Source organism: Physella acuta, unplaced genomic scaffold, assembly GCF_028476545.2.
Source record: "Physella acuta isolate Inbredline_101_S28 unplaced genomic scaffold, ASM2847654v3 ptg000104l, whole genome shotgun sequence".
Lineage (NCBI taxonomy): Eukaryota > Metazoa > Mollusca > Gastropoda > Physidae > Physella > Physella acuta.
The window spans coordinates 218186-231752 of NW_026731624.1; the positions used below are offsets into that span (position 1 = coordinate 218186).

At 31.5% G+C, this 13567-nt stretch overlaps 1 protein-coding gene across 1 annotated transcript in view; it reads right to left on the bottom strand.

Moving 5' to 3' along the window:
• LOC131931425 (uncharacterized) overlaps positions 1-13567 on the bottom strand; it is a 65215-nt gene that overhangs the window by 1370 nt on the left and 50278 nt on the right. The window contains exons 61-83 of the mRNA XM_059288227.1: positions 13253-13384; positions 12632-12742; positions 12336-12476; positions 11999-12118; positions 11744-11866; positions 11303-11422; positions 10950-11072; positions 10507-10767; positions 10201-10326; positions 9696-9806; positions 9241-9498; positions 9009-9134; positions 8613-8876; positions 8163-8288; positions 7838-7966; positions 7384-7641; positions 7035-7157; positions 5657-5917; positions 5372-5491; positions 5140-5262; positions 1372-1635; positions 721-840; positions 341-598 (exon numbers count right to left, since the gene is read on the bottom strand). Coding sequence (XP_059144210.1) covers positions 341-598; positions 721-840; positions 1372-1635; positions 5140-5262; positions 5372-5491; positions 5657-5917; positions 7035-7157; positions 7384-7641; positions 7838-7966; positions 8163-8288; positions 8613-8876; positions 9009-9134; positions 9241-9498; positions 9696-9806; positions 10201-10326; positions 10507-10767; positions 10950-11072; positions 11303-11422; positions 11744-11866; positions 11999-12118; positions 12336-12476; positions 12632-12742; positions 13253-13384 — 3798 coding nt within the window. The remainder of the gene's footprint in view (positions 1-340; positions 599-720; positions 841-1371; positions 1636-5139; positions 5263-5371; positions 5492-5656; positions 5918-7034; positions 7158-7383; positions 7642-7837; positions 7967-8162; positions 8289-8612; positions 8877-9008; positions 9135-9240; positions 9499-9695; positions 9807-10200; positions 10327-10506; positions 10768-10949; positions 11073-11302; positions 11423-11743; positions 11867-11998; positions 12119-12335; positions 12477-12631; positions 12743-13252; positions 13385-13567) is intronic.

Sequence of the window (13567 nt, forward strand, 5' to 3'; positions counted from 1 at the left end):
ATCAGCAACATTAGATTGGTCCTGGAGTGACACTGGAGCTAAGTTCAGGTTCTTTCTGGTGCTGGAGTTAGCTGCACTAGAACACTAGGTTAGTTAATATAGAAAAATTAGAACCTAAAAATATAGAATATATTGGAACTGATGGTGTGGTCAATTGGTAGAGCATCAACTGCTAACCCAAAGGTCTCAAGTTTGGATCTGAGAATCACTTGCCCCATGGACCATAGGGTTCAAAAGGATAGTTTAATTTTATACTGATAAGCATTCTCCTGTATTAGCTCACTAGACTAGACTTTGTCTGTTGATGCTGATAGTTAGGTACCAAGTATGCAAGTCTTACCATCACAAGTATTAGTGACTGGATCAGGTGTGTTTCCTGACAGACAGGTACACAGGTAAGATCCACCTGTATTAGTGCAGACAGAGTTAGAAGGACAAGGTGTTTTTTGGCACTCATCTACATCCTCAGCACACCTGCTGCCCTGCCAGCCATCTTTACATCTACAGGTACCATCAGTTTTGTTACAGCTCAATGTTGTGTTTGTGTTACACTGGCATGTCTGTGAGCACTTATCTCCATACTGCCAGTCAGCACATTCTGAAATAAATTAGCTTTAAGTGTTTATTTCTCTTCATTTCTTTAAATATGTTGAATTATTTTAAAAAATCACATAATGTTTATATAATGTGTGAAATTGAATTAGTATGCAACTATTTGACCTTGACATTTGCTTCTATCAGTGGCATTAACCATGTAGCCAGGTCTGCAGGAGCATGTAGCGCCACCTTCTGTGTTCAGGCAAGTTTGTTGGCATGGGTTGGTCAGACATTCATTTATATCTGTTAGAGGGTTAACATTTTAGTGGTTTAATTTATATTATATCTGTTTGGGTGATAACATTTCAGGGTATTCATTCAGTGATGAAATAATAACTGAAATCAGTCAGTGATGAAATAATAACTGAAATCAGTCAGTGATGAAATAATAACTGAAATCAGTCAGTGATGAAATAATAACTGAAATCAGTCAGTGATGAAATAATAACTGAAATCAGTCAGTGATGAAATAATAACTATCAGAGATATGATACTGAGGTTGACCATAAATATCTTTATGCTATTTAAAAGATATTTGATCTCCCCCATCCCCCACCAGAACCATCCGTAGAAGAACACAAAAGCATCCTACATTACCCCTATACTCTTTGGTAGCCTACATGCCATTTGTGCCCAATCCCACCATAATGTGCTCATTTACACCTATTACATCTGTCTCATTTTCATTCTAGCCAACTGACCTGTTTTTCAAGAATTGTGAGCTTTCTACTCAGCCAGTTGCTTCTGACTTAGCAAAACCATTCTAATTCTTACCCACACAGAGCTGTGTGCTTTCATTTTTCCTAAAGCCACCATCACACACACACTCGTATGTTCCCTCAGTGTTCCTGCACAGTGAATGATCCGGGCATTTGGCCAGTGAGTCCTTGCATTCATCAATGTCAACAGAGCAGGTAGTGCCTGTCCAGCCTTCTCTACACCTGCAGGTCCCAGATGTCTTGTTGCAGGCAGCTGTGTTGGCACTCTGGCACTGACACGTCTGTAAACATTTGGGACCAAACTTTCCATTTTCACATTCTGGGGATACATCATTTCATCCATTCAGTGAACAGTTACATTGTACTTAAGTTATATATCATTTCATCCATTCAGTGAACAGTTACATTGTACTTAAGTTATATATCATTTCATCCATTCAGTGAACAGTTACATTGTAGTGATATATCATTTCATCCATTCAGTGAACAGTTACATTGTACTTAAATTATATATCATTTCATCCATTCAGTGAACAGTTACATTGTAGTGATATATCATTTCATCCATTCAGTGAACAGTTACATTGTAGTGATATATCATTTCATCCATTCAGTGAACAGTTACATTGTAGTGATATATCATTTCATCCATTCAGTGAACAGTTACATTGTACTTAAGTTATATATCATTTCATCCATTCAGTGAACAGTTACATTGTACTTAAGTTATATATCATTTCATCCATTCAGTGAACAGTTACATTGTACTTAAGTTATATATCATTTCATCCATTCAGTGAACAGTTACATTGTAGTGATATATCATTTCATCCATTCAGTGAACAGTTACATTGTACTTAAGTTATATATCATTTCATCCATTCAGTGAACAGTTACATTGTAGTGATATATCATTTCATCCATTCAGTGAGCAGTTACATTGTACTTAAGTTATATATCATTTCATCCATTCAGTGAACAGTTACATTGTAGTGATATATCATTTCATCCATTCAGTGAACAGTTACATTGTAGTGATATATCATTTCATCCATTCAGTGAACAGTTACATTGTAGTGATATATCATTTCATCCATTCAGTGAACAGTTACATTGTACTTAAGTTATATATCATTTCATCCATTCAGTGAACAGTTACATTGTAGTGATATATCATTTCATCCATTCAGTGAACAGATACATTGTAGTGATATATCATTTCATCCATTCAGTGAACAGTTACATTGTACTTAAGTTATATATCATTTCATCCATTCAGTGAACAGTTACATTGTAGTGATATATCATTTCATCCATTCAGTGAACAATTACATTGTAGTGATATATCATTTCATCCATTCAGTGAACAGTTACATTGTACTTAAGTTATATATCATTTCATCCATTCAGTGAACAGTTACATTGTAGTGATATATCATTTCATCCATTCAGTGAACAGTTACATTGTAGTGATATATCATTTCATCCATTCAGTGAACAGTTACATTGTACTTAAGTTATATATCATTTCATCCATTCAGTGAACAGTTACATTGTAGTGATATATCATTTCATCCATTCAGTGAACAGTTACATTGTAGTGATATATCATTTCATCCATTCAGTGAACAGTTACATTGTAGTGATATATCATTTCATCCATTCAGTGAACAGTTACATTGTAGTGATATATCATTTCATCCATTCAGTGAACAGTTACATTGTACTTAAGTTATATATCATTTCATCCATTCAGTGAACAGTTACATTGTACTTAAGTTATATATCATTTCATCCATTCAGTGAACAGTTACATTGTACTTAAGTTATATATCATTTCATCCATTCAGTGAACAGTTACATTGTAGTGATATATCATTTCATCCATTCAGTGAACAGTTACATTGTACTTAAGTTATATATCATTTCATCCATTCAGTGAACAGTTACATTGTAGTGATATATCATTTCATCCATTCAGTGAGCAGTTACATTGTACTTAAGTTATATATCATTTCATCCATTCAGTGAACAGTTACATTGTAGTGATATATCATTTCATCCATTCAGTGAACAGTTACATTGTAGTGATATATCATTTCATCCATTCAGTGAACAGTTACATTGTAGTGATATATCATTTCATCCATTCAGTGAACAGTTACATTGTACTTAAGTTATATATCATTTCATCCATTCAGTGAACAGTTACATTGTAGTGATATATCATTTCATCCATTCAGTGAACAGATACATTGTAGTGATATATCATTTCATCCATTCAGTGAACAGTTACATTGTACTTAAGTTATATATCATTTCATCCATTCAGTGAACAGTTACATTGTAGTGATATATCATTTCATCCATTCAGTGAACAATTACATTGTAGTGATATATCATTTCATCCATTCAGTGAACAGTTACATTGTACTTAAGTTATATATCATTTCATCCATTCAGTGAACAGTTACATTGTAGTGATATATCATTTCATCCATTCAGTGAACAGTTACATTGTAGTGATATATCATTTCATCCATTCAGTGAACAGTTACATTGTACTTAAGTTATATATCATTTCATCCATTCAGTGAACAGTTACATTGTAGTGATATATCATTTCATCCATTCAGTGAACAGTTACATTGTAGTGATATATCATTTCATCCATTCAGTGAACAGTTACATTGTACTTAAGTTATATATCATTTCATCCATTCAGTGAACAGTTACATTGTAGTGATATATCATTTCATCCATTCAGTGAACAGTTACATTGTAGTGATATATCATTTCATCCATTCAGTGAACAGTTACATTGTACTTAAGTTATATATCATTTCATCCATTCAGTGAACAGTTACATTGTAGTGATATATCATTTCATCCATTCAGTGAACAGATACATTGTAGTGATAGATCATTTCATCCATTCAGTGAACAGTTACATTGTACTTAAGTTATATATCATTTCATCCATTCAGTGAACAGTTACATTGTAGTGATATATCATTTCATCCATTCAGTGAACAATTACATTGTAGTGATATATCATTTCATCCATTCAGTGAACAGTTACATTGTACTTAAGTTATATATCATTTCATCCATTCAGTGAACAGTTACATTGTAGTGATATATCATTTCATCCATTCAGTGAACAGTTACATTGTAGTGATATATCATTTCATCCATTCAGTGAACAGTTACATTGTAGTGATATATCATTTCATCCATTCAGTGAACAGTTACATTGTACTTAAGTTATATATCATTTCATCCATTCAGTGAACAGTTACATTGTAGTGATATATCATTTCATCCATTCAGTGAACAGTTACATTGTAGTGATATATCATTTCATCCATTCAGTGAACAGTTACATTGTACTTTAGTTATGTGTCATGATAAATACTCTATCAAACATTAAAAAAGAAGCTAACATAAGTCATTTATAAAACAGTAAGGATAAATTATTTAAATTTCAGTAATAAAATTTATATTTAACTATGATGCATTAAGATATAAACTAAATGTTTTTAAAAACTCCAATTACTAACACATTTTAAAAAACTATTACACCTTCATCTTTTACTAAGCAATAATATTTAACATTCATAAACAAATTTTGTTTATTTCCAGAGATGAACACAATTATGGGGCTTGATTTTTTATAAAATACGTAACAATTATTTTAAAATCTAAATATTTCAATATAGAGAACTAAATTAGAAAACAATTTTAATCAAGTATATATAACATGAAACATTATTCCTAAATAAAAATTAAATCCTTAACTTTTAGAAATATATTTTTTTACCCTGGCATTTGGTTGTGTCTGTTGCCATAACAACATAGCCATCTAGACAAGAGCAGTTGAAGCTGGAGTCTGTATTTGTACAAATCTGCTCACAGGGGTGGCTTTCTACACATTCATCAACATCTGGGGAGGACACAACCAGAACTAACACATTAGAATTAATTTTTTTAAACCAAGTTGAATAAAAGGAAAATATAAATGGAACAAGTGGATGTAAATAAACATGTCTTACCCTGACACTTAGTGATGTTACTGACTCGGTAGCCATCTCTACAAGCACACAAGTAGCTGCCAGCATTGTTGATACAGGTGTCTTGGCATGGTGCGGGGGTGTTTTGACATTCATTCACATCTGTTATTGGTGAAATCAATAGAATGGTTTTATATTAATTTGACATTCATTCAAACATAATCATTCTCTTAAAAATTTAACTCAAATAAGAATAAGAAATTGTAAGATAATAAAAAGAAATATACATATAAAAAATATTATTTGTTAATTCATGTGTAGGCCTACCTTCACAGAGCAAAGAGGTGCCATTAAAGGAGTAGCCTGGATCACAGACACATTGGAAAGACCCTAGAGAGTTGACACAACTTGAATGCGAGGGACAAAGGTTTAAGTCCTGACACTCATCTACATCTGTATCACAAATCACGCCTGTCCATCCCTGTTTACAGTTACAGGTGCCATCAGTTTTGTTGCAGTAGGATGTCTTTACTGAATTACATGCACAGGTCTGGGAACAATCCAAGCCAAACTTCCCATTCTGGCAATCTGAAATTATAAGTTAAATATTACATTTAAATAGATTATTTTTACCTCTGGGACAAAACATGCAACCAGAGACGTGAAATCTTCTTGAGGGTATGTGGCTAGGCATTAGATGAAAAGCATGCTTAGCCCATACATTGTGATGCCTCTCTCTACCTCTGTGGGTATTGTAAAAGATTACTAAGCTTATCTAAGGTACCAAATTTGGTTTCAGAAGCTCCCAAAAGGAAACCAGGGTTGGTAATTCTATTGCTTAAATACATTCAATTTATAAATATTAACAGTTTAATGTTACTAATATCTTGCATGCAATTAAACATGATTTTAGAAAAAAAAAATCTAGGTTTCATAATATATAATACATATTAACAAAAAAAAAGAAAATCTTTTAAACAAAATTTTCTTTCTAAAAGAAAAAAGTTTACATAGTTAGAAAATTTTAAAAAGAGGAGACAGTGCATCTTAAATTTACCTTGACATCTATGTGCATCTCACAATTTATCTCACAATTTACCTTGACATCTATTTGCATCTCACAATTTGTCTCACAATTTACCTTCACATCTATGCAAATCTCACAATTTATTTCACAATTTACCTTGACATCTATACATATCTCACAATTTATTTCACAATTTACCTTGACATCTATGCATATCTCACAATTTGCCACACAATTTACCTTGACATCTATGTGCATCTCACAATTTACCTTGACATCTATACATATCTCACAATTTATTTCACAATTTACCTTGACATCTATACATATCTCACAATTTATTTCACAATTTACCTTGACATCTATGCATATCTCACAATTTGCCACACAATTTACCTTGACATCTATGTGCATCTCACAATTTACCTTGACATCTATACATATCTCACAATTTATTTCACAATTTACCTTGACATCTATGCATATCTAACAATTTATCTCACAATTTACCTTGACATCTATGCATATCTCACAATTTATCTCACAATTTACCTTGACATCTATGCATATCTCACAATTTATCTCACAATTTACCTTGGCATCTATGCATATCTCACAATTTATCTCACAATTTACCTTGACATCTATGCATATCTCACAATTTATCTCACAATTTACCTTGGCATCTATGTGCATCTCCAACTTGTGTCATAAATCCTGGCCTACAGGAACATGTATAATTGCCAACTGTGTTTGTGCAAATTTGTTCACAGGGTGAATTCAGAAGACATTCATCAATATCTATAGGGGAGAATATTTATGGTAAATATTGTATCGTCAATGATCATTACATATCTTGTTTTAATGTTATCTGATGAAAATATGGATTTTTCTTAAATTTCTCATGTAAGAATTAAATTCAAGAATTAAAGAAACAAGGTCTTATTTGCTTAACTAAAATAATTAATTTAGTTTTCCATTTGTGTTTTAAAATGTTATTTTATTGGTTTTAAAGCCTTGACCTTACCATCACAGGTGTTAGCAGTTTTATTGTCTGAGTACCCAGACACGCAGGTGCACTGGTATGAGCCATCTGTGTTGGTACAACGAGAGTTCAAGGGGCAGGGTGAAAGGTTACATTCATCCACATCTACAGAGCAATCAGCGCCAGTCCAGCCATCCTTACATCTACAGGTGCCATCAGTCTTGTTACAGGACAAGGTCGATGCTGTGTTACACTGGCATCTTTTAGAACACTGTTCCCCAAAGGTCCATTCCTCACATTCTTTAGCATACAAATATTCATGTACAGTGGTATAAAATTTAAATCTTCTAAAAATAAAAAATATCTACAAAAATATTCTAAAATATCTAAATTAATATTTCTAATATAAATTAGAAAACTATAAACATGAAAAAAGCTTTAAATAATTTAGAATGATTTATTTAAAAACACAACAGTAAAACTGAGAAGCCAATACCTTCACATTTTTGTGAAAGGGGAGTTAATAGTTTAAATCCTGGTCTACAAGAGCATGAGTAGCTTCCCTCTGAGTTGGAACAAATCTGATCACAAGGTGAAGTACTGCTGGAGCTACATTCATTTACATCTGTTGGAAAATTGTGTCCCCACAAGTTAAACGTGATCCAGTTTCATATCATTGGCTTTATAGTAACTACAAATTAAGGTGTGCCTATAAGTTTAAACTAAATTTTAAAGAAAAGCAATAAAAACCTAAAGATCAATAAATACTGGATAAAATATTTAATTAATTTTTGTAAACATTTGCTTTACAATGTGTTTACCTTGACATTTGCTTGTATCTGTTGTATTGACTGAATATCCTGTATTGCAGGAACATGTAAAACTACCAATAATATTTGTACAGACTTGCTGGCAAGGTAGAGAATCATTGAGGCATTCGTTTACATCTGCAAAATGGAGACGAAGTTCTTGAATAATTTATAAAATCTTTTCTGAATTTTCAAAAATAATAATATTATTTTAAAAATTTGGTAACTATTATTAATTTATTAATATTCACTTGTTGGCTACAGACTAATTTGGCTTCATAACTTGACTTTATAAAAACTTGCACTTAAATAAATAAATACGATTTTCAATTTTTATTTTTGTAAAATAACTTACATGACTAAAAATATTTGTTTTTAAAACAACAGAAACGTGATCCCAAAGATCCCCAAAATTATGTTCTTAATACTATCACAGACACACTGAGTGAAATCTTTCCTTACCTTCACAAAGATTAGTTGAGCTGTTAAAATAAAATCCAAGATCACATACACACTGGTAGGAGCCATCCAAATTCCTACAGAAAGAATGAGCAGTACATTGGACCTGTGAGTCCTTGCACTCATCTACATCCACAGAACAGCTGGCACTGGTCCAGCCTGCCTTACACACACAAGTTCCATCAGATTTGTTGCAGTAAACAGTTGTGCCTGGGTTACACTGGCAAGTCTGTAAACAGCGCTCTCCATATGTACCATTGGGACATTCTGTAATTAGAGTAACAATCAAAAATAAGTTTCAAAATAAAGTTCAATGTCATAAGAAAGATGTTCAAGTGAATAAAAAAAAAATGTAATTTAAGCACTAAAAAACTGATCATTAAAAATTCAATTATTTACCATCACACATGTGAAGATCTTCTGTGTTTACTTTAAAGCCAGGTTTACAAGAGCAAAGATAGCTGCCAATTGTGTTGCTGCAGTCTTGTTGGCAGGGCCGGGTAACATTGAGACACTCATTTACATCTAGGAGGAAGATGTTTAATTAGAATATTTATGGCTTAATGGATGTTTCCAATGTGTCAAAGTTTTAGTAGTTTTTTTATTATGGAATAAAAGAATGGAATATTACCATCACAAGTCTGAGACCCCAAGTTCCACTTGTAACCATGGTTACACAAACACTGGTAGGATCCAGCTGTATTGGTGCAGTAGGAGTTGGAAGGACATGGGTTCCTTGTACATTCATCAACATCTTCAGAGCAATCAGAACCAGTCCAGCCATCTTTACAGGAGCATGTACCATCTGTCTTGTTACAGAAGGCACTGCTGTTTGTTTTACACTGACATGATTGCAAGCACTGGAATCCATATCTCCACTCTTCACATTCTGGGATTTAAAAGTTACATAATTTATTTCATATACATTTTTCATAAATTCTATCAAACTGATAAAATTGAATACACTTTTTATTCCTAGCAAAAATGTTAAGGCAAAATCTGAAAAAGTTTATAATGAACTTAAATATTCATAATAAAACACTTGTGATTGCAAATACAAAAATAAACTATGCATATTTAGATTACCTTGACAATTGTTAATAATCATCCTATAACCAGCACGACATGAACATTGATAACTGCCATCTGTGTTGGTACATATCTGCTCACAAGGGTTGGTAGTACACTCATCACGATCTGTGACATCAATATAAATATTTTTTTTTACATTATGGAATTTTTACTTTTAAACAACCAAATATAAATATACTTTTGAAATTATGGAATTTTTACTTTTAAACAACCAAATATTTTATAAACAGTAAATAGATATCCAATTTAGTACATTTGAACTTAATTTAAAATTAGTAAAAAAGAAAACTTTTGCTGTTTGCTATAACAGAGCCAATTACACAAACGTCTCTTTTTCACGTGCTTATTATTTAACAATAATATATATTTTAACAAATGCAATTGATGCTATCTATATATACCTTTGTAGTCTATTAATAAGTAAAAGATTTACTAAGAAAAATAGTCTACTATGTTATTACCTTAATTGTTATATTTAGAAATGTTAGAAATTAATTACCTAAACACTTTGTTCTGTCTGCAGGATCTATAGTGTAGCCTTCACCACAAGTGCAAGTATAACTTCCTATTAGGTTGGTGCAGTTTTGTTGACATAAAGAACTTGCATTATAGCATTCATCTATGTCTGGGGGAAAATGTATTTAATAAAAATTGATAGCTTTAGAAAAATACTTTATTAATCAATTTTCATAAAATATTGAAAAACCAAAACATATTCTTTTGTCAAATTCAGCTTTGTAGTAGAAATTATTAGATAAAACTGATTTAAAAATAACCACCAAAGTTAAAAAAAAATTCCTTCAACCTTCACAAGAATGTGAAGCTTGACTCCATAAATATCCAGCATCGCACATGCAGTCGTAGGAGCCCATAGTGTTTCTACATGTAGAATGTGTAGGACAGTTATGTTGCATCTGACACTCATCAACATCTGCTGCACAATCGGAGCCTGCCCAGCCAATGCTACATTCACATGCACCACTTATTTTGTTGCACTGACGTGTTGTTGCTTGATTACACTGACAAGTTCCTGAGCACCCTGTTCCAAATGTACCATTGTCGCAGTCTGAAAAAAAATATCTTTTAACATAGACATTGGCAAAATTGCATTGATAGAAACAAACCTTTAAAAGAAAAGCATTGTCAATAAATGTAGACATTTTATAAATGTTGAAATAAAAATAGAATTAACATTTTATTAAAATTTTAGAATTGAACTTATTTTTAAAGTAGACATGAAAAGATTACCATTGCAGCTGACACCATCTGTGGCCAGTTTTTGACCTGCATTACACATGCAATCAAAACTTGTATTGCTTCTGGTTTCTATGCAATTCACTGCACACTTGCTTTTTGCACACAAGTCAATATCTGAGAAAGTTTCAACATTTTTACAAATTTTGACTTACAAAACGAATTTTATTCAAATTCCTTAAAATTTTAGTGAAATTTGTATAATAGCTATGAAAATGTGTTCATGTTTATAATATGTTGATTACTAGATTAGTAATTTGGTTGAATGTATTTTTATTTTCATTATTTCATAATAGAGATTAAGATAAAAAAATTAACAAAGTGATGACAATGATGAAAATGTGTACCTAGACATTGGGAGCTGTTGGTTGAAGACAGGACCATTCCATTTGGACAGTGGCAGATATCTGTGTTGTTAGTGTGTGTGCAGTAATGGCTGCAGTTCTTTGAGGTGCACACAGTTGCAGCTAACCAAAAAAATTATTTGTCTAAACATACTAATAAATCATATATATTATTTAAAAAGTTCAGAAATTTTTTAACACCAAAGCATATAACATTGATAGTGTGAACAGCAATGTTTAGAATATTAAAGAAATCAAAGAAAATATGACTAATTACTGGCAACACAAATCCAGGTTTATTCACTATCTAGGCCTAACTATAATAAATACTTTACAATTTTGTTTAACTTGAAATTTTTGTTCCAAGCCAGAATAAAGTAAGTACTGTGTTCATAGTTTCCAATATTTGCTAGAAAATGTGAGATTATCTTCCAGGTGAATTACCTTTACAAGAAATCCCATCCAGCTGTAAGACAAAGCCTGCGACACATGAGCACCTGTAGCTTCCTTCCATGTTGTAACAATTCTGCTCACATTGTGATATGCCAGACTGGCATTCATTTAGGTCTGAAATTTCATTTGTTTAAATACAAGCTGGCTAAATAGAGATTTTTGTAACATTTTTTTTCTATTATTGTAATAAAGAAACTACACAGGATCAATGTAGTATAAACACACAAAAATTCTGTTGTTGTTTACCTTTGCAAATCCCATTTTCATAGCTGAAACCACTGTAACAGGAACAAACAAAACCTCCATCTTTATTTTCACAATCTTGGTCACAAGTGTTCAGGCTACTAATGGAGCATTCATCAACATCTAAAAATAGGAAACAGAGTGATATATTTCATTCACAACATGAATTTTGTTTAGAAAAAAAAATTATTGCTTTTTTAATCTGTTTTCATTTATTACCAATTATTTTCATTTGGAAATATTTAATAACTACAATTTTCACACAAAAAACTTAGGTTTTAGCACTATTAGGGGACATGGATTAAACATAAAAAAAAAGATTAAAATAAAAAGTTATTACCTTGACAAAAGCCATTTTTGCGCTCAAAACCATTCTTACATTTGCAGACGGCGTTTCCATTTTCATTGACACAAGTTTCATTTAACTGACATGTGACACGGCTGACAGTACATTCATCAACTGAAACCTCACAATGCACTCCTGTGCCGAGAATTTTAAAATTTTATTTTTCTTTCTTTAAAAAACATAATTAATAATAAAATGTGTTTTAATAAGATTGTTAAAAAAACAAAAATAAAATAATTATAAATTTTAAAAATTTTCACTTGCTTTCATTAAGTTAAAACCAATCTGACCTGTATAGCCAGCCTTGCAAATGCATCCTCTGGTATTATCACAGTAGCTGGCTCCTATTCCACAGCTACAATCTTGTAAACAACCAGATCCCCATGTTCCCCCAGAGCAATCTTAAAAATGTTACAACAAGAGGGGCAAGTTTACTTCCATTATTAGAAAATATAAGGAAACAATATTTTCAACAATTTAAAACAAACAGAGCAAGTTTACCTTTGTTATTAGTAAATTAAAGAAAACAATATTTTCAGCAATTTAAAACAAACAGAGCAAGTTTACTTTCATTATTAGAAAATATAAGGAAATAATATTTTCAACAATTTAAAACAAACAGAGCAAGTTTACTTTCATTATTAGAAAATATAAGGAAACAATATTTTCAATAATTTAAAACAAACAGAGCAAGTTTACTTTCATTATTAGAAATTATAAGGAAACAAGATTTTCAATAACTTAAAACAAACAGAGCAAGTTTACTTTCATTATTAGAAATTATAAGGAAATAATATTTTCAACCATTTAAAACAAGCGTGGCAAGTTTATTTTCATTAAAATAATATATATGGTAACAATATTTTCACAATTTAAAATAACAAAAATGGTTAAAAAAGAAATGAACTGACTTGTACAAGTTCTTTTATCATTTTCTAGTTTAGAACCATCTGGGCAAGTGCATGTGTATCCCCCATCAGAGTTGCTGCACCCCTCCTTGTATGTGCAGTCGTTTGTTGAGGCTGCTGCACACTCATCAATGTCTTTAAGAATTTAACATCATCATTAACAAAAAAAATTAACTAGAACCATTTTTACAATGTATTTTTATATTTTAGAATATTCAAATTGAAAGCATGAAACAGTGGACAAACCTTCACAAGTCTCTACTAATAAGTAAGAAACAGTGGACAAAACTTCACAAGTCTCTACCAATAATTAAGAAA